The sequence below is a fragment of the Nycticebus coucang genome, chromosome 3 (genome assembly GCF_027406575.1).
Source record: "Nycticebus coucang isolate mNycCou1 chromosome 3, mNycCou1.pri, whole genome shotgun sequence".
NCBI lineage: Eukaryota > Metazoa > Chordata > Mammalia > Primates > Lorisidae > Nycticebus > Nycticebus coucang.
In genome coordinates this window covers 83063353-83085743 of record NC_069782.1, presented here as the reverse complement: position 1 = coordinate 83085743, position 22391 = coordinate 83063353, and the positions used below count along the sequence as shown (strand labels likewise).

The window sequence follows — 22391 nt, the reverse complement described above, 5'->3', positions numbered from 1 at the left end:
AACAGCTTGAGGCTCTATCTCAAAAAAAAAAAAAAAAAATCATATGGTCTAAATTCTGAATAGATAAGCTGCTCAAGAGCATGACAAATGAATCTAAAACTCTAGCATCTTTTCAACATGAACTAAACAGAACATATGACTAATATTATCATAGATACCACATCATTATATATACAGGATGCCAAAAAACCTATACACATTTTAAGAGATCTTGTTGGAAGTAAAATTGATCATTTCCAAAAGGTATACAAATTGCAGGTGAAATGGATGTGCATAGCACATCCAATATACTTGACTAGTAACCATATCTTCAATTCAACTTCTAAAACTAATACATAGATAACAATCGCTTAAAATGTGTATACATTTTTTGGCACTCTATGTATATTTATAAATATACATACATACATAGCCCTAGTAAGTCCCAAATGGCCAAAAATACATACTGAGTTACATTCAAATAAAACACAAACTGACATAGATCTTTAAACGGTGGTAGTGTTTATTATTATTGTGATATTCGTTGAGGGTTTCCTACATACTTGGAATTGTCCTGAGAGTTTTACATGTAAGAGACCACATGCAATCAGAACAATGCTGTGAGATAGGTACTATTATTATTCTTATTTTACAGGTGAGAGCACCAAGGCACAGAAAATGTGAGCAACTTCCCTGATGTCACAAAGCCAGTAAGCGGCAAAGCCAGAATTTAATCCAGGAAACTAGGTTTCCAAGTCTATTCTTCTATCCTTACTATCAAATGGCCTACTCGATCTGAGTGTTGTGAATCTTTACTCTAGGATTTCTCAAAGGGCAACTTAAAGGTCTTAAGTATCAGATTCCCAGAAACTCTCTCTAGACCATATCCCCTCTCCCTAAAGTTCCATGTTTATACAAGAAACTGAACCCCACCCTTCCCACCAACATGCTCCTCACCATTTCTTGCTTCACCCTCTCCTCTTCCAGGACCCTCTCCTCCTGAGCCCTCTGTCCCCTGGCTACCACCAAGCTTCCTTTGCTGAAAGTGAAGGTCAGAATGTCCACCCCACCTTCAGTTGGCCCAGGTCACTTCATGACACTGCATGCTCCAAGACCCAAGATCCACCCTTGATCCTATGAAAGCAAGCACACAGAAGCCAGTGGAAGTACAAGTTCTTGATCTTGCATCAACCCCTTTTCTTCAACAATTTCTCATTAATTAATTCTCTACCACATTACATGTATGTGTGTGTTGCACACAAGTGCATTTATGAAAGTATATATGTGTTTATATAATTTTAAAATATACATTCTTAGGAGTGATAATAACATCATGGTTATGTTTTTGAAAATGTCTTTATCTGTTAGACAAACTAAAATACTTATAGGTAAACTGGTCTGAAGCTTTCTGTTTGGTATTAAAAAACAAAAAGCCACCTTAAAAAAAAAAAGTTGAGGGCAAGCATCAGATGAAATGAAACTGGAAAATGTTAAAGCTTGTTGAAGCTGACTTAGGGGGAAGAATGAGTTTCTCTTTACTTTTGATATGACTAAAAATTTCCATTAAAAAGTGATTTTGTTCTAATGTCCAGAAGAGAATAAATGAGTAGAACCTAAGGAAACAAGGGCACTATTGGTCTGAATATAAGAGCTATATTCAATTTTTTAAAATTTATTGCAGCCAACAATGATTATCAACATAATCCGGGTATAGACAGGTACAGTGACCATGGTGAGGTAGGTCAGTCTCAGTCTCCAAAAAGCTCATAACAAATGAAAACACCACATGCTCAGTCCCTCACCTCAGAGATGTGCAGTCAGGGAAGCCTTCCTAGAAGATGTAATATACATACCCAAAGGGCCTAGAAGGATGAGTAGGAACCGGTAAGGAAGGTGGGTGGAGGGAGAAAACCGTGTGGGGATGTCACAAGGAGATCAGCTTCTATTTACAATCTTCAGGGCAGTTTTCTGTGGCCAGTGGGAGAAACTGCAGGGAGGCAGATGTGGGTCTAAATCCTGGGAAAGGTCTCCTCTACAGTGCTGCCTAAAGGACCAAGAGTGGCCTTTGGGGTTCCTGGGGCTCCTCCATTCCACGTGAGCCCAGCTAAGAGGAAATAACTTCCTCCTATGGATTCCACAGCATGGCCTGAGGTTGCCTAGTGGGAAAAGGCCAGTATTATTCCCTTATTCATATAATAAACATCTTTTGTGTTCAGCACTAAGTGTGGGGGACATGGGCTGAAAAAATAAACCCAACAGTCAAAATCTTATGGGAATAGGTGAGAATCAGGACTCGGTAGCCTTCTCTTTGTTAAAGAAAGAGAGAGAGAAAAAAAAAAAAAAAGAAAGAGAGAGAGAATGAGAGAGGGAATCACCTGATTTTACATAGATGCTCTTCTTCCCCAGTGTCCTCCGTGCTTTCTGGAAGTCACCAGAGCCTGAGGCTGGGGGTTGCCGTAACTCCTCCACTCCTTGGCACTGGTGGCACAGCCTGCCCTGAAAGTCACTCACAGGGAACAGACCCCCCGCAGAGAGAGACACACATCTCCCACCAGGGTCTCATTGCTCTGAGGGTCAGCTTTTGGAAGATCAAACTTACATGGTCTCCTGAGGAGTATATCACAGAGAGGGAGAGTCACACTTTCTGAACAATGAGAGACAAAAAAGCGCTGCAAAGCAGACATTTGAGCCAATAATGAGACTAGAACCACGTGTTCAGTGGTGGTGCTTCCACCACCTGCCAAGTGGGTGATGTTCAGCAAATCACTGACCTTTCCAGGCTGCAGTTTCCTCATCTATAAAAAGAAGTAAAATTCTTCTTCCTTTATAGGACAACATACGCCACATGTCATGTGCAGATGTTACAAGCAGACGTGAATTATAGAGCCACATACAGTCAAGAGTAACGCTGATTCGTTTCTAGTCTCCAGGAATACAGTGAGTAATTAGGTAGGATTCCATCAGACATTGTCCATGAAAATAAGGACTATGCCCCCTTTTCTCTGTTGAACACCTTTGTTAAAAAGTTCAGTGCCTGGAACACAGTAGGTACTCAATAAATACTTGTTGAACATGTAGATGGAGCCAAGTGAGTGACCCTGGAGGGTAGGTTGCAGGGCCCACATCATTTCCATCTCCTGGTCCGATCTGCTCAGCTGCTGTCTTCCTCTCCTTTCTCCTCATCCCCCTCAGGGTCCCCTTCACTGTCCTCATAGACAGCTGGGTGGGCCTTGCACTGAGGGGCTGCACCGGGGCACCGAGGGACTTTCCTGCGGTGGGCACAGCAGCGCAGGCCCCACTCGCTGCAGCTGCAGGGGCTCTGGGCCGCCCAGGCGTAGGCACCCACGGGCACCGCCAGCAGCACCGCGCACAGCACCACTGTGAGGTGCAGCAGGCGCTCGCGGGCCTCCAGCTCCCCTCCGTCTCTGCCTGTCACAAAGACCACACACCGGCCCTGGCGTGGGGGGTGGCTCCCTAGGCTGAGGCAGGCCTCGTACTTTGTGGCCGGAAGGAGGTCGTCCACAGCGTAGGTGTTGATTCCGGGCCCGATGTGGACCACCTCTTTCCTGAGGGCTTCATCTGACACGACGTAGAGAGTGAACCACTCCTCCTGAGGGCTGTCGGCCACCGCAAGCCACTCCAGTAGGATCCCGTGTACTGTCTGCTTGACCACTCGCAGGTCAACGTAGGCATTGCCCTCCAAGGGGGAGGAGAGAGAATGGGGTGCAGGCAGTGCAGGAGCAGGCTGGACGTGGAGAGAGATGACAAGGGTGCTCCTGCCAATGGAGTTGGAGGCCATGCAGGTGTAATTGCCACTGTCGACCTGGTGGGCGGCAGGTATGGTCAGCTCTGACAGAGCAGCGTCTTCTGCCGTAGAAGAGGTCAGTACTGGATAAAGAAAAGAGCAAAACAGCTTTTCATGGACTGGAGAGTGTCCAGCCATGCCAGTTTTTGTTAAAAGGAGGTGGTACCCACTTACTAAGCTTGCACCTGGTGTCAGCTTGCACTTTCTCTACTCTCAACGCTGTGTAACTGAGTTTTACACATAGGATGTTGAGGATTGGAGCAATCAACCAACTTGCCTGGAGTGAGAGTTCTTCAGAAATGACAATTCATCTAGGACCCATGCCTTCTATTTATGAAGACTTCACTCTTTCAACTTCACCAGCTGCTCCCACCGAACCACCTTGGCCTTGCTGAATTATGGCTTTCAGGTGATTTCTTGAAACTGTGTGATTGTGCAATGTTATGAGCTTCAAGAAGAGCTTCTTATTTTCCAGATGTGCCACAGAGCCTGGAGCCAAAGGCCTGGACTTCTATTTCTTACTAAATATGTGGTCCCAGGCAAGTTGCTTAAATTCTCTCTCTCTCTCTCTTTTTGAACTCACTGCCCCTGGTGTGCAGGACCAGCATGCTAACCACTGAGCTAGTGGCCAGCTTGTTTAAATTCTCTTGGCATCAATTTCTTTGTCAATAAAATGGGATGATAATAGCATTTGCCACAAAAGTTTGACAGTAAGTGTCCAGTAAATCTAAGCTTCTATTATTGCTGAAAGAATGGATATAATACAGTGCCAAAGAGTGAGTACAGACATTTTCAAAGAGGCTACAACAGGACAGTCTATGTTTCTACTTCAGTAGTGTTGAAACTCCAGCCAGGAAGGTATGATCAAAATGCTGGGGAAAAGTGAACAGTTCAGTTAATTGGGTATTTTATTAACAATCCATAGTTATGTTGCCGTGTGTAACAAATATCTGGGCAACTGAGTGCATTTCTCAGGTTTTACCTACACATTTCTAGTTGTCTTCTAGACAGATCAAGCACAGAGGAAGATGTGGAAATCCACAAAAATCCTTTCAGCTTCGAGATACCTCTGGGGAAGCCATCCCTGGTTTTGTGACATGTCCATTTCTATAGAGTGGCATTGAAGGTGATTACAGACAGAGCAAGGAGCTCCAGGAAAGAAAAGATAGGTTTTAATCCCAGTCTTGGGGCATTGAGGTCAATCCCTCTCCCCGGATCCCAGTATTACAGCTTCAAGCCAAACAGTTCTTATCAACCTTATTTCAAACAAGCACCCCAGGTGATTCTGCTCAGGCAAGTTTAGGAGATAAGTTAAGTAATAGATCATCTCTAGAATCAATCCTAATCAGAAATTCTATAATCCTCTAATTCCTAGTGTAGTATTTTGCATATAGAAGACTCTCAAAGAATACAATTTTCGTATACAATTTTATAATATCTATGCAAAATGTTAAATCAACTCCAAACTATGTATTAATATTTACATATGTATGTATGCCCTCAAGAGATCTATACATAACCATTTAAAACAATGCTGTTACTGGGATACTATCTTGGAATCTTTTCTGTTTTGGAGAATATAATTCAGGCCTATCCAATCTTACCTGAACCCATCATTCATGTTGACCCAGTTGAGAACCTCCCTAATGAGAATGGGGTTTCTGTAGACCTCTCCATTCCACCCTAGATAAGCTGAGAGGGTGCATAAGGCTTACCATCAAATTCTCTCCACATGCTCAGAGGATAAGTCCATGCAACAGTTGGTGAAGGGCTGGCCTGTGCCAAGCATTGCAGGGTCACATTCTGTCCCACCCAGATGGTGACATTGGCACTGGGGGTTGAGATCTGTGGTTTCATGCAAGCACTGAGCTCAATTTCATGAAAAAGCTGCCCTGCCTTGGAGAGAGGGCCTTGGCATATCAGGTAGGAATTCACCAGGATGACTGGGAGGGTAATGGACTTGACGAACTGGACGAGTCCCCTTAGGCGACAGTCACATACCCAGGGATTGTTGTGCAGCGCCACCACCAGGCTGGGGAGCATCTCAGCCTCACATCCAGGCTGCCGGCGTTTCTGGTAGGCTGGCCAGTTCAAGAAGACATTCCTGGATACAACTGTAAGTCTATTGGAGGATAGGTCAAGGTAGGTCAGGTTGACCAAGAACTGAAGAGCCAGCTCAGGGAGTACATCAATCATGTTGTGTTTGAGATCCAAGACCCTCAGCTGAGGCGTGGCCCGGAACGCTGTCCATGGTACTGAACGGAGTTTGTTCCCCTCCAGTCTCAGCTCTCTCAGGGCTGGGAGGTACTCCAGGGCTCCTAGGTGGATCACAGTGACATTGTTAAAGTTGAGCCAAAGGTATTCCAAGGTGCTCATGTTGATAAAAGAACCTCGGGGAAGCTCAAATAAGGGCGAGTTTTCAATTCTCACTTGCTTGAACTCTTCAGGAAGGTTCCCTGGGATCTTTCCTAAAGATATAGAAACACACTGCAGAGTCCTGTACGAGAAAGCAAAAAGAGCTTTAAGATAAATATCAGGGATTTGGAAAGTGGGATTAGGTTTATCCAGGCTTTAAACGTGTGAATTAGAAGGAAAAAATATTATTCACTTGAAATAAAAGAGTTAGATCTATTTTGGTAAAAGTGCAGTTTAGCAAAGTACAGAACTGACTAGAATGAGTCTCATAGAGATTTTGCTGTTTTCCTGCCAGTTGTAGATCTGGTTCTACTCCACATCATCCCCAAGAATGCCCATCCCCTGTAACCCTCTGACATCGTGCCAGCACAGCGCACCTGCCAAAAGTCTCCTCTGAGCAGGTACATCCTGGCAGGCAGAAAGGCTGAGCTGCATATATATCCAGAAAGGCCAGAACTAATGGGAAATAGTGGAAACTTGAAGCCATATTCCTCTGCAAGAAAATACTTTGTGAGTTTTGAATAAGTATATTCCCAGCTTCCGAGTGGCAAATCCTATTATTGGTAATCCTTGGTAATGTAGGTCGGTGCCGCAGTGGCAAAGCCCCTGTGAACTCTGAGGTCTGTTATAGCCTAGATCACAGGCTCGGGCAGCACCTATGAAGAGCAAACAATGTCTCTTAACTAAAGTCAAAGAATTTACCATCTGTCTACTTCTTGAGTCTGGAAAGCAAACTTTAAGTCAGGTATCCACTTCCATACTGGAATTTCTTCAGTCTTTTATAAAGAAGTCTAAAAAACAAGCAGATAATGCTATTCTGAGTGTCCTTGTTCAGATTTAGTCAGAATCCATCTAATACTTCAATACATTCACAATTTGTTCCTGAAACCTAAAATTTCCAACCATTTTCTCAAAGTGAAAGTACAAAGTAATTTTGTGCTCACTCCTACTATTTGTTCTTTCCCCAGCACTTCGGGTAGCGTAGTCATACTTCTAGTACATCAGGACAGGTGCCCCTGTGGCTTGGATCACTGCAGTCCGAGAAGCATCTTGATGCAGTTTCAAACATAAGATGGTGTTTTCTCATTAAATCAAAGCTTTTTTCTTTCCTTGGACTTCACGATCTTTCCTGAATTGTGTGCATTTTGCATCGTCAGAATGAAAGTGATATATATGATTTCAGATACTCTCTCTGCCCCTCTTTATTCATTCCATAAATATTTATTGGTCGTTAGCTCCAAGGTACACCCTTGCTAAATAAAAAGAATGGGGTAGGGAGACAAAACTGTTATCAACCCTTTCCCATGGAGTCCTCTCTTCTTATGCTTCTGAACCTTGAGATCTTTGGAATGTTATTTAATCTTTGTGAGTCTCCCCTGCAGAATGAGAATATTAATAAATACCTCATAGTGTTTCTAGGAGATTCTGAGATTATGTTATATCCAGCACTTAGTATATAGTTCATGTCCAATAAGTTACCGCCCATCAACAGACCAAACAGACTTTTAAAGAGCAGAAAAGACTACACATCTCTATTAATTGGGGGAACTTCCAGATGAATACTGAAATTTCATGGGCTCCTGTAAGATGCATGATATACACTGTACCCTACAAAAGGCCTCAGCAATGAAAATCCTCTTAGTAGCTAACCAATGAGGGGAAATGGGTCACCAACTAAGCTGATTACACTCCAGGCTTTCCACGCAAGCCAGATATATTTACTGGAATTTCCAGACAATCTAACTCTAAAATATGGCTAGATCTCTGGAGCTCCTCTCAAGGTAAAAATTCAAAATAAAGAGGGTACTTGGGCACAAAGTCTGCGGTACACAAGGAGACAGGCAGCCTAGATCACCCTTCAAGGGATGAGTTGATGTTGAGCTTCCAGAAAGCTTGCACAATGCGATGTTTGCACAAGGGCATGCCCTCCCCAAGGCAGCCCACAGCCAGGGACTGCAGGTGGTGAGAACCTGGCCCATTTGGCCTAATGGCGTCAACCCTGATAAGCAATTCTCACTCTGGAGTACCCTACTGAATTTGCCACAACTGTGTCAAGCTTGCTCTTTGGAAGTATGTGATTCAATACATGGGTGTCCTAAACCACTAGTGGATTTCTTTCTCTCCCCGCATCCCAAAACATAAAGACTTAAAGATTTCCCCATTCTCTATAATTTCCTCTCTGGCCATCCCATGCCAACCTTTTCAAATGAGCTTAGCTGCACCCAACTTTCCAGAAGTTTTCTATACACTAGTAAAGAACCATCTAGGCCACTTCTCCCTTGCCCTTTCTCTTCCCCTGACTGCCTCATCCTCTGGTTTCCTTATTTGACAGATGGACCTAGGGAGTGGCTCTGTTGAAAGTTAAAACAGGACACTAGGACAATTAAAGTTAGCTTGAAGGCAAGTTATTTATCTTAACTTGTGGTTAAATGTAAAACCTAAACTTAAGAGACCCTACTAATCACGGAGAGGGAGTCTGAAAGTATTACAACTCCATCTTCTCTCCAGCAAGATGAGTTCTCTGTAGACAGTGATAATGGGAGTGGAGTCTCTCCATGCTTCTAAAATAGATACAAATGGCTGTGCAGCAGCAGCTCCCTGGCTTGTCTTAATAGGATCTTATCTATTCAGTGAGGATATACCATCACCTCCACAATATTAGTGGAACTTTAGGGTAGCTCAGATGGAGAACTGGGCAACCTACCAGGTACCAGACATACTTTCCTCCCTTTCTCTCAAGCTAGTGTTCCTTCCCACCCTGTCCATCTGCAGCCAGCCATGTCTGAGACGGCCTCCTTGGCTACCCATGCTCTGTGGTGTGCCTGTGGCAGACACACAGAAGGCTACAATTCAAAGCCTCTTGGAAATAGGTGGGCCAGTAACTCACGTTATGGCTGGTGAAATGTTGGAGGAAGTGATGTTGGAAAAGCCCCAACATGATCCTCCAGTTTCTCTTGTTTCTTGTGGGAGCAGCTGTTGACATTCTAGATGGTGGAGACTTCACAAGCCTAAGCCCTTGAGTAAATAAGTGAGGCAGAGCCCTTCCTCCACACACCACACTTTCCACTGACTCCAGTAGACTCTGTGGTAGCAGGGATACACTTTTACGTGTGAAGCCATTGAAACTGGGGAATAGTTACCACAGCATACGCTTAAACTATCCTGACTATAATGCCCTTGAAACTAGCCAAATATGCAGAAGTACTTGTAAGTTGTTTTTTACCTTTGCTAGAATTATACTTCAGTTGAAACAAAACTTTCCAACTCAGTCCTCTGGAGAACCTACTGCTGGAGTACTTCGATTGACAGTCTAGATTTGATAACCCACGTCCACTTGCCAGGATCCAATTTCTGTCATTTGTCTTTTTGTACCCTACAGCTTAAACAGGAAACTCTGTGCCTAGTCAAGAGGAATATAACCAGCTGAGAGCAGTGGCTCACACCTGTAATCCCTGCACTCTGGGAGGCCAAGGTGGGTGGATTGCCTGACCTAACAGGTTCGAGACCAGCCTGAGCCAGAGCGAGACCTCATATCTAAAAATAGCCGGGCATTGGGTGGTGCCTGTGGCTCAGTGGGTAGGGTGCCAGACCCATATACCAAGGGTGGCAGGTTCAAACCTGGCCCCAACCAAACTGCAACAAAAAAATAGCCGGGCGTTGTGGCGGGCACCTGTAGTCCCAACTACTCAGGAGGCTGAGGCAAGAGAATCGTCTAAGCCTAGAAGTTGGAGGTTGCTGTGAGCTGTGTGATGCCACAGCACTCTACCAAGGGCGATAAAGTGAAACTCTGTCTCTACAAAAAAAAAAAAATAATAATAATAACTGGGCATTGTGGTGGGCACCTGTAGTCCCAGCTACTTGGGAGCAAAGGCAAGAGAATCACTTCAGCCCAGGAGTTTGAGGTTGCTGTGAGCTATGATGCCATGGCACGCTACCAAGGGTGACAAAGTGAGACTCTGTCTCAAAAAAAAAAAAATATATATATATATATGTATGTATATAAAACCACGTTGTCAGAAAAGACATGATGGAGATTCCGTGATTCCAACCAACCTTCAAACTAGGCTTCCAAGGCCAGCATACCGTAGGACCACCATAGCACAGGCTGATCTTCAGCACTAGAAAGCCCAAAATTATTTTTCTAGAGGGAATTCTATTTTTAGGGACTAACTCATAGTAACCAGACTCATATACTAAAAAACTAATATATGAACCAGACTCCATTTTATTTTTTTACAATGGGAATTTGTTTTTTTTTTCCAGTGATTTGAATATTCATGAGCACAATTCAGTATGATTCTTCCCTACAAGAACAAACCAGAGAAGACAGAATACACAAAGCAAGGTTGACAGATGGGTCTTGGGCATTGGGGTATTGGAAGGCTAAATATCATGAGGCCTTTCCATATAGACCATGAAGATAAGCTTTAATGAATCATCGCAAAGTTTGAAGTTTCCCTCTCTCTCTCTTTTTCTGTCCATGTGAGATACATACTAACAAATTCTTGCATTCAAATTCCTTATTTTTCTTCAAATAAAACTGGCTGAATGTTAGTTGTTTTTAGTCCAAAAATTTTTCAATCTTAATTGGCTCAATCATTAAACACAAGATCTTGATTGTTTCAACACATGGCTACTTTACTGCACATATATTTGCTGTAAACTGGCAGGGGTGGGGTGGTATCTGTCACTCTCATATATCAAACAATCAGAATTGAGTCTTGGGTCTCCAAAGACACAGCAAAAATACTCTTACAAATTGAGATAAGGGTTTGTCAAACCATAGCCTGAGGGCTCAGACTGTTACTTGTTTTTGTAAATAACATTTTATTTGAGGCACATCCATATCCATTAACTTACATATTGTTTACAGCTACTTTCGCACTCCATCAGCAGATGAGTAGTAGTGACAGACCCAGAGTATTTACTGTGTGGCTTTCTTTACAGAAAAATTTGCTGACCCTGATGTAGATAATGTCATTGTCATCTTCCAACCAAATACTTTTTCTTACCAATGGCGATGGCCCACAAGTTAAGTCAGATGCACCCTCCAGAATTTCCGATGTGGAAATTCCACGCTTATGTGCACTGTGCTCTCATGGTTCTGATTCCAGGCTTAAGTGGCTGAAAAAAAAATTCATTTCCATAGTTACCTTGCTGTGAACTGCATTGCAGGGAATAAGAGTGAATAAAGACCCCCTGCCTGGCCAGAAAGTTGTCAAAGAACAGGATTCCTAAAGAGTGTCCATCACTTTCCTGTACAAATCATCCAACTCTTTGGTCTTCAGGGTTTCTCAGCTGTAAAATCAAATAGCCCAGCCCCCACAGTGGGTTGTCATGAGTATCCAATATGAGAAGACCAGGAGAAATATATGGTGAAGTCTTTTGTAAATGAGTGGGGATGAACTTCAGAAATCACAGCATCATACTGGTTTATATCTAGAAAATATTCAACATGATACAGAGTCTCTTGCATGTTGCCAGCAAAATAATTTTCTTGTGTCACTTGCTGTATCCAAATTCCCTCAGTTGTTATGCAAAAACTTGGCACAGGTACCCTGTATGTTCCCCTCACCAGAGCTCAGCCCTGTAAACAAGGAATAAATTGAGCCTTCTACTGAGAACATCACTTTTGCCAGTGCACAGAGACAACATCTCAGTGGTTTCACAGCCTAAGAAAAACTGAATAGTAATCTTCCTTTGAAGCAGTTTGCTGAACAAATAGGAAGGCTTCATGAATCCTTGGGAATGCAGGCAAGTTTCAGTAATAATCACAAAGGCTGCTGCAGGGGAGAGAGGTGAGCTAAATACCTGAAAGTTTGGGGTGGGATAGGTTCTCTCACATCCCTCCAGTTTGACATTCTGAAAGCACATGAGCAGTGATCTATTGGGCCTCATCCAGAACTCTAGAATTTACTGAAAATCTGGTGATTGTCTCAAGGCAGAACAGCACCCAGAGAATACATGTTAAATGTTAAAATTCAATAAAGGCATGGTGCATATGAGTGTTGGAGAGGAATGTGTGTGTGCCTGTGTTTGTTAGTGCAAATGAGTGACTACAAATGTGGCCAGTGCTCAGAGAGATTATATATGAGTGACTATAAGTTAGCACACATGTAATCAAGATGCAAAATAGGAACATAGAAAGGACTGTTGACCATGCAGCCTAACTGCCTGGTCCAAATTCCAGTGCCTAGCTATGTAATGGTGAGCAATATGGTAGATTAGATCACTGTTCAGCAAACATTTCTTGCCCCACTATCACCTTCATGGGAGACATGTCCTTACTTGCCCCATTAAAATTGGATTTGGCCATGAGACTTGTTTTGGCATGGCAGATAGAATATGAACAGAATTTGCAGTGTACCAATTCTGAACTAAGAACTTAAGAGGATGATACCCATGATTTTGCTCATTCCTTTAATATCATCTGACCTCACCAGGAAAGAAGCCTGCCCCAAGAAGTCACTGCTATTATCCAGCCTGGGCTCCAAGTGAGACACACAGAGAAGAACCACCTCAGTCAACCCATAGACTCCTGAGTGTGAAAATAAATGTTTGTCACTGTATACCTCTGAGATTTTGCTTTTATTTGTTATGCAGCAAAAACTGACTGATACAGGCAAGTCACTTAACCCCCCAGGAAAATGAAGAGAACAGCACCGCCTGCTGCAAATGGTTGTTTTCAGAATTCAATGAGTGAATGCACATAAAGCACTTAGAACACTCCCTGGCACATAATAAGTGCTTAATAAGTGTTAGCTGTTCCTGTTGCATGTGAGTGTCCGAGTAAGCAGGTACCCCAGAAGATAAAAGTGGACAAGCATGTACTCCGGTGTCACAGTGTGTACAAATTGAAGGAAGAGTGGATGGGGGCATGTGGGTGAGTGGGTGAGTGGCAGGAGCTCACCCCTCAGCAGAAGTACTCATTCATCCGTCGGCCTGCCCTGGTCCCCAAAGCCTGAGAGTCCAGGCTGGAACGCGCTGAAAGGAGCCTGTCAGTTTCACTGAGACTGTGACGGGACAACTCCTCCAAGCCATCCTCACTGTGGCCCAGCCTCTCCAGGTTGACGTAGGTGCCTGTGGCCTCGGAGGAGCCCCTAGTGCGGCACTTGCGGCAACGTCTCTGGAGAGCACCGCAGCAGACCAGCAGCGTGAGAGGCAGAGCGATGACAGCGGCCACACTGATCACTACCACGTTGATGAGCCTCTGGGTGCCCTCAGCATCCACCACTTCATCAGTGGAGAAGATGATGCATTGCTCCTTCCGGGGCACCAGGCCCCGTACGCAGACACATGCCACGTACTTAGTCTTGGGCATCAGCCCATGGATGGTGACACTGGTCTTCCCAGGCTGCACAATCACCCGCTGCATGTTGCGCTGCCCAAAGACGGCATACAGAACACTGAAGGCAGTTGTGTTTTTAGCCTGAGGGGCCTTCCACACCAAGGACACACTGTGGTAAGTGTCCCCCACCACCTTGAGAGACCTCACCATGCGGTTGTCCTGGGGTCCCACCTGCCCGGCATAGGGCTCTCCTGGAGCACCCATCTGTAAGTGCTGGAGAGCTAGTTCCTCCTTCATGCTGGGCACAGAAGGCCTAGTGTCTGGAACAGCAGGTTCTGGGATGTAGGGGACATGCCTGGCCACTAGCTTGTTGTTGTAGGCAGCAGCTTCCACCCCCTCGCCTGTCCTTGTCCACAGCACCCCTGGGCTCCCACTGTGTTCTGTTGAAGTCTGGGGGTCAGTGACAATCAGGGAAATGACAGTCTCGGAGGCCCCCAGGAAGTTCTTGGCCTCGCAGATGTAATCTCCAGAATCAAGGTAGGACACCGCAGGCAGACCCAGCAAAGTCCAGCTCGTGCCATCACTGGAGACTTCCTGGTGCACTGAGGGAAAAGAGGCACAATGGGAGAAAATGAGCTATCTGCACCAAGTTTACAGTCCCCGAGCTGTGAATACCCTGCTGAAGACCCTGTCACCCTGAGAAAACACTGGCAGTCATTCAACTTTTCTTAGATCACCCAAGGGAATCAAGATACCTTGGGCTCAAATTTGGGGAGCCCCTGAGCCCCAGGCTGAGGCAGAGCCTAAGAATGATGTGCCTTCCAAATTTGACCTGGAGATCTGCAGAGGTGACCCTGAGAGTGGCAGACAGGTGCACTGGGGGACAGGAGAGTTGGTGTGAACACAGGGCTGAGGTCCAGTTGGACGTGCCTTGCTAACCCCTGCCTGACCCCTCTGCCACTTCAACTGGGGTATCTTCACCCTCCTGTTTTACACAGTAGAGTTCCTTATCAATTATGCTTATAAATTGATTTAAAACTCACCATCCTAGATTAGTGGTCACTAACCTTGTTGAGAGAGACACAAAAGAAAACCAGGAGGGATAGCAGGTCAAGTGCTAAGAAATCATTTCTCCTCAACTTTCTCTCTGCCAGTGGGTGGCCATGACTCCTGCAAATGACCCCCCACCCCCACCATGTCAAAGCTGTGTCTGCTACACAGCATAGCAGAAAGAGCACGCACTTCGGAGTCAGCTAGATTGTATGGGCTGCATGACACAGTCCAAGCAGTTAGCCTCTCAGAGCCTTAGTTTACCTATATGCAAAATAAGGATAGTTAGGCTGCTGTTTAAAGTTTAATGACATTGTGAACATAAAACAGCACAGTGCTAGACCCACATGAAGAGCTCAATAGATGGTAGTAACTCTTATCATTGATTACTCCAGGTGATTCTGGATTAATATTTATAACTGAGGATCTTACTGTCAATATTAAATACACAAAGAGTGTCTTCGAACAAAAAGTCAGCTTTTTGTTCCTCTCAGAGTGGGCCACGAGTCTCTGGTAGAGTGGTTGGTGGAAATGACAAGATAAGTGAGAGCCATCAGCATCACTCAATCTGTTGCTCTCATTCCCTGCTCCTGAGAAAATCCTGTCCAATCCCACCCAGACAGCCTTGCTCAGACAATTTCTTGGCCCTCCCCACTCCCCACGTGGAACACTATCCTGCCTGCCCAGTCTGGGACTTGGTGTAGTATCTCTGTCACTCATTTACCTGTGCCATTGAGGGGACTGCCACTGGCCCTCCTCCAGCTCATCTCGGGCCCAGGGACTCCACTGGCACCGCAGCGTAATAATATTGTACTTCCCAAAGATGACCTGACACTGGCCACCCCTGGACGGAGCTCTGGGCTCTGGCACTTCCTCAATTCCAGTTGGTTGAAGGCCACTCCTGCCAGGCTGCGTGGACTGGCACACCTCACCCGAGTCTCGATGAAGGCTAAGTTTTGGGCCCAACCATCCAGGAGATGAACTAGGTCATAGAGGCGGCAGTCACATACCCAGTGGTTGTCCTGCAGCCCTGTAGGGGTGAAAGAGAAGAAAGCTATTCAGATCTGCAGGCCTAGCTCCTGTTCCCCCAGAAAGAACAGGGCAGGTCCTGAGCTCAGAATCAGCAGACCTCGTCTCTGGGCCCAGATCCTTGCCTTGCTAGTTTTATGACTGAAATCTGATTCTTCATCTTGAACAATAGCATTACTTCCCTTTCAGGATTGCTATAAGCATAAGCAAAGATAAATCATATTAAGCACTGGCCAGGCCATACAGAAAACAGACAAAATTGGCAATTACTTTTGCCATTCTTGAACTGATCTTTTCAAGATGCTGACCAGGCAATATTTTTGCAATAATTGAAATATGCCAAAATCTATTTCTAGAAATATTTCACTGACCCTTGGATCCCCATCCATCAGTATGAGTGGTACTTTCAGCATTACCCCAGCAATGAAGAAGGCTGCTCTGAGCCATGGTCTCTTTGACATAGGCTTAAATGGGGGTAAAGAGTGAAAGGAAGAGGCTAGAAAATCAAATGCTAGGGTATATCTGCAGCCATTTTACTCTAAAGTTGAAGGTCTTTATACAGCCAAAAGCAAGTTGCTGCAGCACACACCCTGTCAAAGAACCTTATAGAAATAGACAAGTAGCATGTCTCTCAATTCTAAGGCACAATTCCTTTTTCTAAGTTTGCATTTATGAAATGTGAGATGAATGCATTCAATGCAATGTCCTTTTTATCCTCCAAAGACTGTTATTAAATTTGATAATCTAATAATAAATGGCATCTTGTACAAGCACAAACGTATATTTGATACATTTAGAAAGAGGAATGTCAAAAGATGGGGAGGGTTCATTCAGACCTAGCTGTTTATTCATGATTCCCAGGTCCCTTTGAGCACTAACTAAGGGTGCCAGTTTCTTCCCCCGCCTCTCCTTTGCCTCTTCTCCCACCTCTCCTTTGCCTTACCTTACCAGTGGCCACTACTTTGTGTCCCTGGTTAAATGCATTTAGTGATACTATTGCAACCCAAGATTCATCAAGGAGCAGTTCTGTTGGTCAGCTACCTGGCTTTCATCGCAAGAGGGCCAAAAAGAATTCATGCAACAGGCAAAGTTACACAATAGTCAAATTTTCACTTGTCAGGTTGCAAATGTTAAACATTTTGGCCACTTTAATTGTTATCTAAATGAGTGAATAGATTTCCATCTATTTTGTTCTCTGCTATTTCCCCAGCACCTAGAATTGGAATATACTCAAAAATACTTTCTGGGTGAACATATGAATGAGTGGTTCTGTTCTCACTCCCACCTACTGGGATGGAGTGAGAACTGGCCCAGCCACTTTAGAACTATCAGATTAATTTTTAAATGTCTAATGTGAACAATTGATGACCTAGCAATTCTACTTCTGCATTCCTGTGCTAGAGAAATATTTGTCTGTGTACACAAGGATGAGAATGTTCTCTGCAACAAAATGTTCGCGGCAACAAAGGTGTTAACAAAATAAGGGAAACACTCTACAAGTCCAGTAAAGGGGGAATGACTAGATGAACTATAGTATAACTATGCTTAACCTATAAACATAGCACACAATGGAATATTGTATAGTAGTTTAAACAAATGAATTCAATCTATTTGTAGCAATTTAGAAAAATCTCCAAGTCATAGTGTTGGGTTAAAAAGTTATAATAGTTACTGATTGGTACATGCAACATGATAAAATTTTATGTAAAATGCACACATAACTTTTCTGTGTGTATTTGTGTATGTACATGTACATAAATATGCATATGTAATTGTATCTTAAATTATCAGGAGCTTGCAAATAAATATATTAGTAGCTAGCTTTGAGGAAGGGATGGGAATAGGAAGAGAGAACAAAAGAGTCTTTGGCATTTTTCATGATGTTTTAAATTTTCATGAATGAGTGGTATAATTTAAATTAATTTTCCACAATGAGTTATGCCCCCACCTGTCATCCTCAGGGTCAGGCAGGTGCCTTGGGCAAGAAAAGAGATCTGGCTCAGCTGGTAAACAATTGGTTAGTCATGAACAGGAAAAAAAATCCAGGAATAAAGCCAACTGGTGTATCGTGCCCACCCATTGAATTGAGCTGGAAAATTGCGTCTCAGGGGATCTTCTCCTGTAGGACGGAGAAGACCTCTCCCGTCACACTGGATTTGAACTGCCACAGCAGGGCTTGGGAATTGGTCTCCTAAACCTGACACTCTGGTGCATCTCACTCGGTTTTCATTCAAGCCCAGAAACCAGGAATGATTTCACTTTTCCAGATAAAGGATGGAAACTTGGGGAGGCTTGTTAACTCTCCTAAGACCCCAGATGAAGGATACTGCCTCTTACCTAGAACCAGCCTGGTGTGGTGGCTGGGGAGGAAGACGCCTGTCTTCAGGTGAGCCCAGGTGCCCAGCAGCTCCTGCGGGAGCCTCATCAGCTGGTTGCTGGAGAGGTCGAGGAAGGTGAGATTGCCCAGGAAGCGCGCAGCCTCCGGCGGCACGGTGGAAAGGCGGTTGGCCTGCAGGTCCAGCAGCCGCAGCTGGGGGGCGTCCCTTAGCGCGGCCCAGGGGAAAACCACCAGGTGGTTCCCGGGCAAACGCAGCTCGCGCAGGCGGCGCAGGCCCTGCAGCATAAGGACGCTGAGCTCGCCCAGGGCGTTGTAGGGCAGCCACAGCTGCTCCAAGCGGCCTAGGGACCTGAAGGCCTCGCCCGGCACCCTGCGTATGGCCGTCCGCTCCAGGCGCAGTCTGGAGGTGTCCGGAGGGATGAATGCTGGGGGCAGGGTCATGTCGGGGTCGTTGCACACCACCGTCCTGGTCAGAAATGGGATCTGTTTGAGCAAGCGTCCCTGCAGGCGGAGATCCCCCAGCAGTCCCTCCCTTCCTTTAGGCCTCAGGGTCACCTGTCGCCACAGGACACCAAGTCGTGGGGAGCTCTGGGGAGCCAGAACAGACAGCCTCGCTTATTCCCTTCCAGAGAGGGGGCTTGCTTTCAGAACCTTTCACAGGGTCCCTCCCAAGAGGCCCAGTTGATCTTCACTGGCCTGCAAGACCTCACGCTGAAACTGTTACGGCCTTTACAGCTGGCAGCACCAGCAGAGCACTCAGCAGGAGTAGCAGGAGTCAATCCTGTGATTGTCCTCTGCGTTGTTACATTCCATATATGTCAAAAGTGTTTATTATGTATAGCTCAATTTTCAAAACTCTTTTGGGTTTTCATCTTTTTAAAAAATACACCAGAAGTATAAAAAATGGAAGCACCCAGAGTCTCTCCAGACTCTGAGGGGCCATGAGATGATCAACGTGCTTAAAGGCTGGAACTTGAAAGCCCACAGCTGGGCTCTTTGCTTGCTGGCTGTGTGCCTGTGGGTACATTAAGAACCCTCTCTTTTTCTCACTGTCAGCCTGGTAAAAGATTCCACTTCATTGGGCGATTGTGGGGTTTCATGGAGATAAGGTATGTACAAGCCCAGCATGCTGCCTGTCACCCCATAGAAGCCGAAGGCTATCAATCACTGTCATAATTTCTGCATCTCAGCTCCATGCATATATTGGGTCAGTCAAGCACATATCAGTTCCTTCTGCCCAAACCATGACTTCTAAAACCTTGTTCTATTAAGTCTGAGACTAAAGCTGAGGATAGAGAAGTAACAGGAAGCAGTCCCTGCCCTCCAGGAGCCCACACTTCAGGACGGTGTTTTACAGTATCAATGAGAGCAGCACATTCATGTAAGGTAAGATGGAAAGGGAACATTCCCAAGAAGAAGGCAAAACTTGAAGGCTGGGCATCACCCTTGTGCAGCCTCCATTTCACCAGGAGGGCTTTTCTGCTCACAATAGATGTTGGGAGGGTGGTGGTGATGTTTTGTTTTGCTAAGGGAAATTGTTCTCTCTCTATAGCACAACCTACTGCTCATATCCTGCCTTCCTAGTAACACACACTCATCATCAGCATCTGTCTGCTTAGCTCACAAACTAAGGGTGGCTGAGCTGACTTGTCTTTTCTTGTAAACGGTGCCCAAAAAAGGCAGAGACGTTCCCACCCACTCACATTGTTCACATGTACATGGAATTCCTATGTGGGAGATTCAGAAGAGAGACAAACTCATAGCCCCTGTCCTTAGATGGCTTATCATCTAGCTCAGGAAGAAAGGCAATGATATTTTCAGATAATAATGCAATTTGAGTTTTGCAAGGAAGAAGGTCTGGATGTAGGTGAGAGGAAGGGAGATGATGGGAAAACATATCTTGGATGGAAGAGAAAATGGTCAAGGAAGGAATTAAGGAAAACCAATAAGAACTCAACACACTAGGTATAATGTCTCAAGCCTATAATCCCAGCTACTAGGGAAGCTGAGGAGGGAGGATCACTTGAGGCTAGGAGTTTGAGACCAGCCTGGGCAATATAGTGAGACCTCATCTTTAAAAAAAATTTTTTTTAAATTAGGCAGGCATGGTGGTGCATACCTATAGTCCCAGCTACACAGGAGGTTGAGGCAGGAGGACTGCTTAAGCTATAATTGTGTCACTGCACTCCAGCCAAGGTGACAGAGGGAGACCCCACCTCTTAAAAAAAAAAAAAAAAGGTAAAAGAAGATCCCAGTGCAAGCCTATAGCACAACTCCTTCTGCTAGGGCAAGATGGGTATGAAGAGGATGAGGAACATCTGTCCAGGTGCCCAGCCTGTGCTCTCCCACAGGTACGCACACTGTTCACGATTCAGGAGTGTGGGTGTGGGCAGCTTGCCCAGGCTGCTCAAACGTAAAGGTTGGGCTCTCTGACAGGCCCTAGTTAGAGAAGCATTTGAGGAAGGCATCAGAGATGCAGAAGGATCCTTGGTTTAACTACGCTAGGGGTAGCTCTGGCTGCTGGGGACATAGGGCCTCCTGTAGCCTTTGGCTTTATTCCCTTCATAGGACACTCCAGGAGGATGGGCTGGTGCACATTGGCAAGGGACAATCCGGCAAGTAGAAGCAATAGTAAAAGCTCTGACTTCAGAAATGGAAATAGCCACTGACTGACATTAGAAGCCCTAGAAACTTCCCTTGGAATTTCTGCTGCTGGGCCCTCTCCCCTGGTCCCTGCTTACAGCAGCATCACCAAATGGGAAAAGTTCTAGAAATGGAATCAGAATGCTTGGGTTCCAGGACTAGTTCTGCCAATGACGCTGTGTGTATTTGCTCTCTTTGGGGGGTAGGGACTATTAGTCACTCTAGTCACACTTTCCTTGGCCATGGGCTATTTCTCAGCCTGCTTAGGGCTCAGCCTAGCTTCCGTTGGGGAGATGATCTTTACCCTCCATATGAGTTGGAGCCTCAGACACTTGGCCAAATGGAGCTATTCCTCTTCCTGAGATCATGCAGGGTGTCCTTTCATGGTGGTCCCTCTCCAGAGAGTGGAGCCAGAGAATGGCTCCCCTCGTCCTCCAATCAACCCGACACCAAATCATTGGAAGAGTAGCTCTGATGACATTCCTGGTCTGATCAGAGACCATCGGTAGCTCCCCACTAGTTATCTAAGACAAGGGAGAGGATGAAATTCCAGAAGGTTGGAAAAGTGAAAGGAAAGGCCCCCAGCCAGGGGATGAAATCTTTGAGCAAGCTAGGGAATGTAGAGGTCACTAACACATACGCTAAAGAAACTGGAGGAAAGACTTGTTTAAAGATTGTTAAAGAGAAGAAGAAAATATGCTGAAGAGGGCACCACCTATGGCTCAAAGGGGTAGGGTGCTGGCCCCATATGCCGGAGGAGGTGGCGGATTCAAACCCAGACCCGGCCAAAAACAGCAAAAAAAAAAAAAAGAAAGAAAGAAAGAAAATGTACTAAAGAGGAAGAGCAAGGGTCTACAAGCAACAGTGGCCTCAGATTGTCCCATGGAAGGGGAAGAGGAGAGGATGTAGATATTCTGAAGATGTATGAAAGTCAGGAGGAGGCTGAGGTGGAGAGACCATGCTTGCCACAGGGTGGGCACTCCCATGCTTTTGGACCACCCATAGAAAGAGGTCAAGGCTGAGGCTCCCAGCAGCTACCCAAGGGAGACCCACAGGGGAGGAACAAGAGGAGGCAGGTGGTCCCATCATAGATGGGGTGGTAGGAAACACCTGTAGTGCGACTTGGTATCCCTGGGGGGCCAGGCAAGAGAATGGAAGAGGCCTGGGAAAGAAGCAGCTGGGGAAAATAAAGGAAGATGGAACAACAGGAGGCAAGGAAAAGAAAAGAGAGAGGTAAGGGAGGAGAGTTGCTGGGCCTTTAAAGGAGGGCTCCTCTCAACTGTAAGCCTGGGGGAGGACTCAGAAAGGACTGCCTGGAACTAGTACCTGGTACCTCTTGGACAGAGCCATCCCCTTGCTTGCTGGAAGATAATGCAATACAGACCATCCTCAAACAACCCCTGGGATATCACCCGGCCTCAGTCTGAGGGCCTGCCTCTGCCTCCACCCCCACCCAACCCAGCCTTGATGGAGACTGAGCAGCCATCCCACACTCTCAGTGCCATACCTGGCCTTGCTGCCATCGCCCAGGATATGGAGGCTACAGCTGCAGAGAGATGGGCAGGAGCCCCGGGCCTGGGGAGGCCACCCAAGGGCCAATAGCCAGAGCATGCCCACTGCCAGCCTCATGACTCCTGGCTCCTCTCTGGCCTGGGCAGGGCCCTCTGCCTGGACTGCTCTGGCCCACCAGCCCAGCCAGCCCAGCAGCTACCCACTTGCTCATCAGCCCCCTACACCCGCCCCTGGAGCCATGGGATAAACATGGACAGGCTAGGGATTAGAGGGGCAGTCCCAGCCACAGCACTCAGCGGCTTATTGCTGTCTGGATCACAGTGCTGAGGGTG

General features: G+C 45.7%; 2 protein-coding genes across 2 annotated transcripts; both read right to left on the bottom strand.

The window, feature by feature from the left end:
* Positions 1 to 3130: 3130 nt before the first annotated feature.
* Positions 3131 to 6749, bottom strand: LRIT2 (leucine rich repeat, Ig-like and transmembrane domains 2). Its single transcript, XM_053586337.1, has 3 exons — positions 6577 to 6749; positions 5500 to 6281; positions 3131 to 3867 (listed from the first exon to the last, which is right to left on the bottom strand). Exons 1-3 carry the CDS (start codon positions 6684 to 6686, stop codon positions 3131 to 3133), a joined length of 1629 nt encoding a protein of 542 aa, XP_053442312.1. The 5' UTR covers positions 6687 to 6749.
* Positions 6750 to 13112: 6363 nt separating this feature from the next.
* LRIT1 (leucine rich repeat, Ig-like and transmembrane domains 1) lies at positions 13113 to 22299 on the bottom strand. Its single transcript, XM_053586028.1, has 4 exons — positions 22055 to 22299; positions 17904 to 18370; positions 15262 to 15567; positions 13113 to 14089 (listed from the first exon to the last, which is right to left on the bottom strand). The coding sequence occupies exons 1-4, from the start codon at positions 22174 to 22176 to the stop codon at positions 13113 to 13115; spliced, it is 1872 nt and encodes a 623-aa protein (XP_053442003.1). The 5' UTR covers positions 22177 to 22299.
* Between the last annotated feature and the right edge of the window lie 92 nt (positions 22300 to 22391).

Bases quoted from the DNA above. Each gene is read 5' to 3' on its own strand.
- LRIT1 (XM_053586028.1), bottom strand. From the start codon at position 22,176: ATGAGGCTGGCAGTGGGCATGCTCTGGCTATTGGCCCTTGGGTGGCCT. The intron at 15,568-17,903 runs GTAAGAGGCAGT...TCACCCCTACAG, and splicing joins CCACACCAGGCTGGTTCTAG to GGCTGCAGGACAACCACTGG. The intron at 14,090-15,261 runs GTAAATGAGTGA...CTTTTCCCTCAG, and splicing joins CAGTCCCCTCAATGGCACAG to TGCACCAGGAAGTCTCCAGT.
- LRIT2 (XM_053586337.1), bottom strand. From the start codon at position 6,686: ATGGCTTCAAGTTTCCACTATTTCCCATTAGTTCTGGCCTTTCTGGAT. The intron at 6,282-6,576 runs GTGCGCTGTGCT...TTTCTCGTACAG, and splicing joins TCAGAGGAGACTTTTGGCAG to GACTCTGCAGTGTGTTTCTA. The intron at 3,868-5,499 runs GTAAGCCTTATG...TTCTTTATCCAG, and splicing joins CATGTGGAGAGAATTTGATG to TACTGACCTCTTCTACGGCA.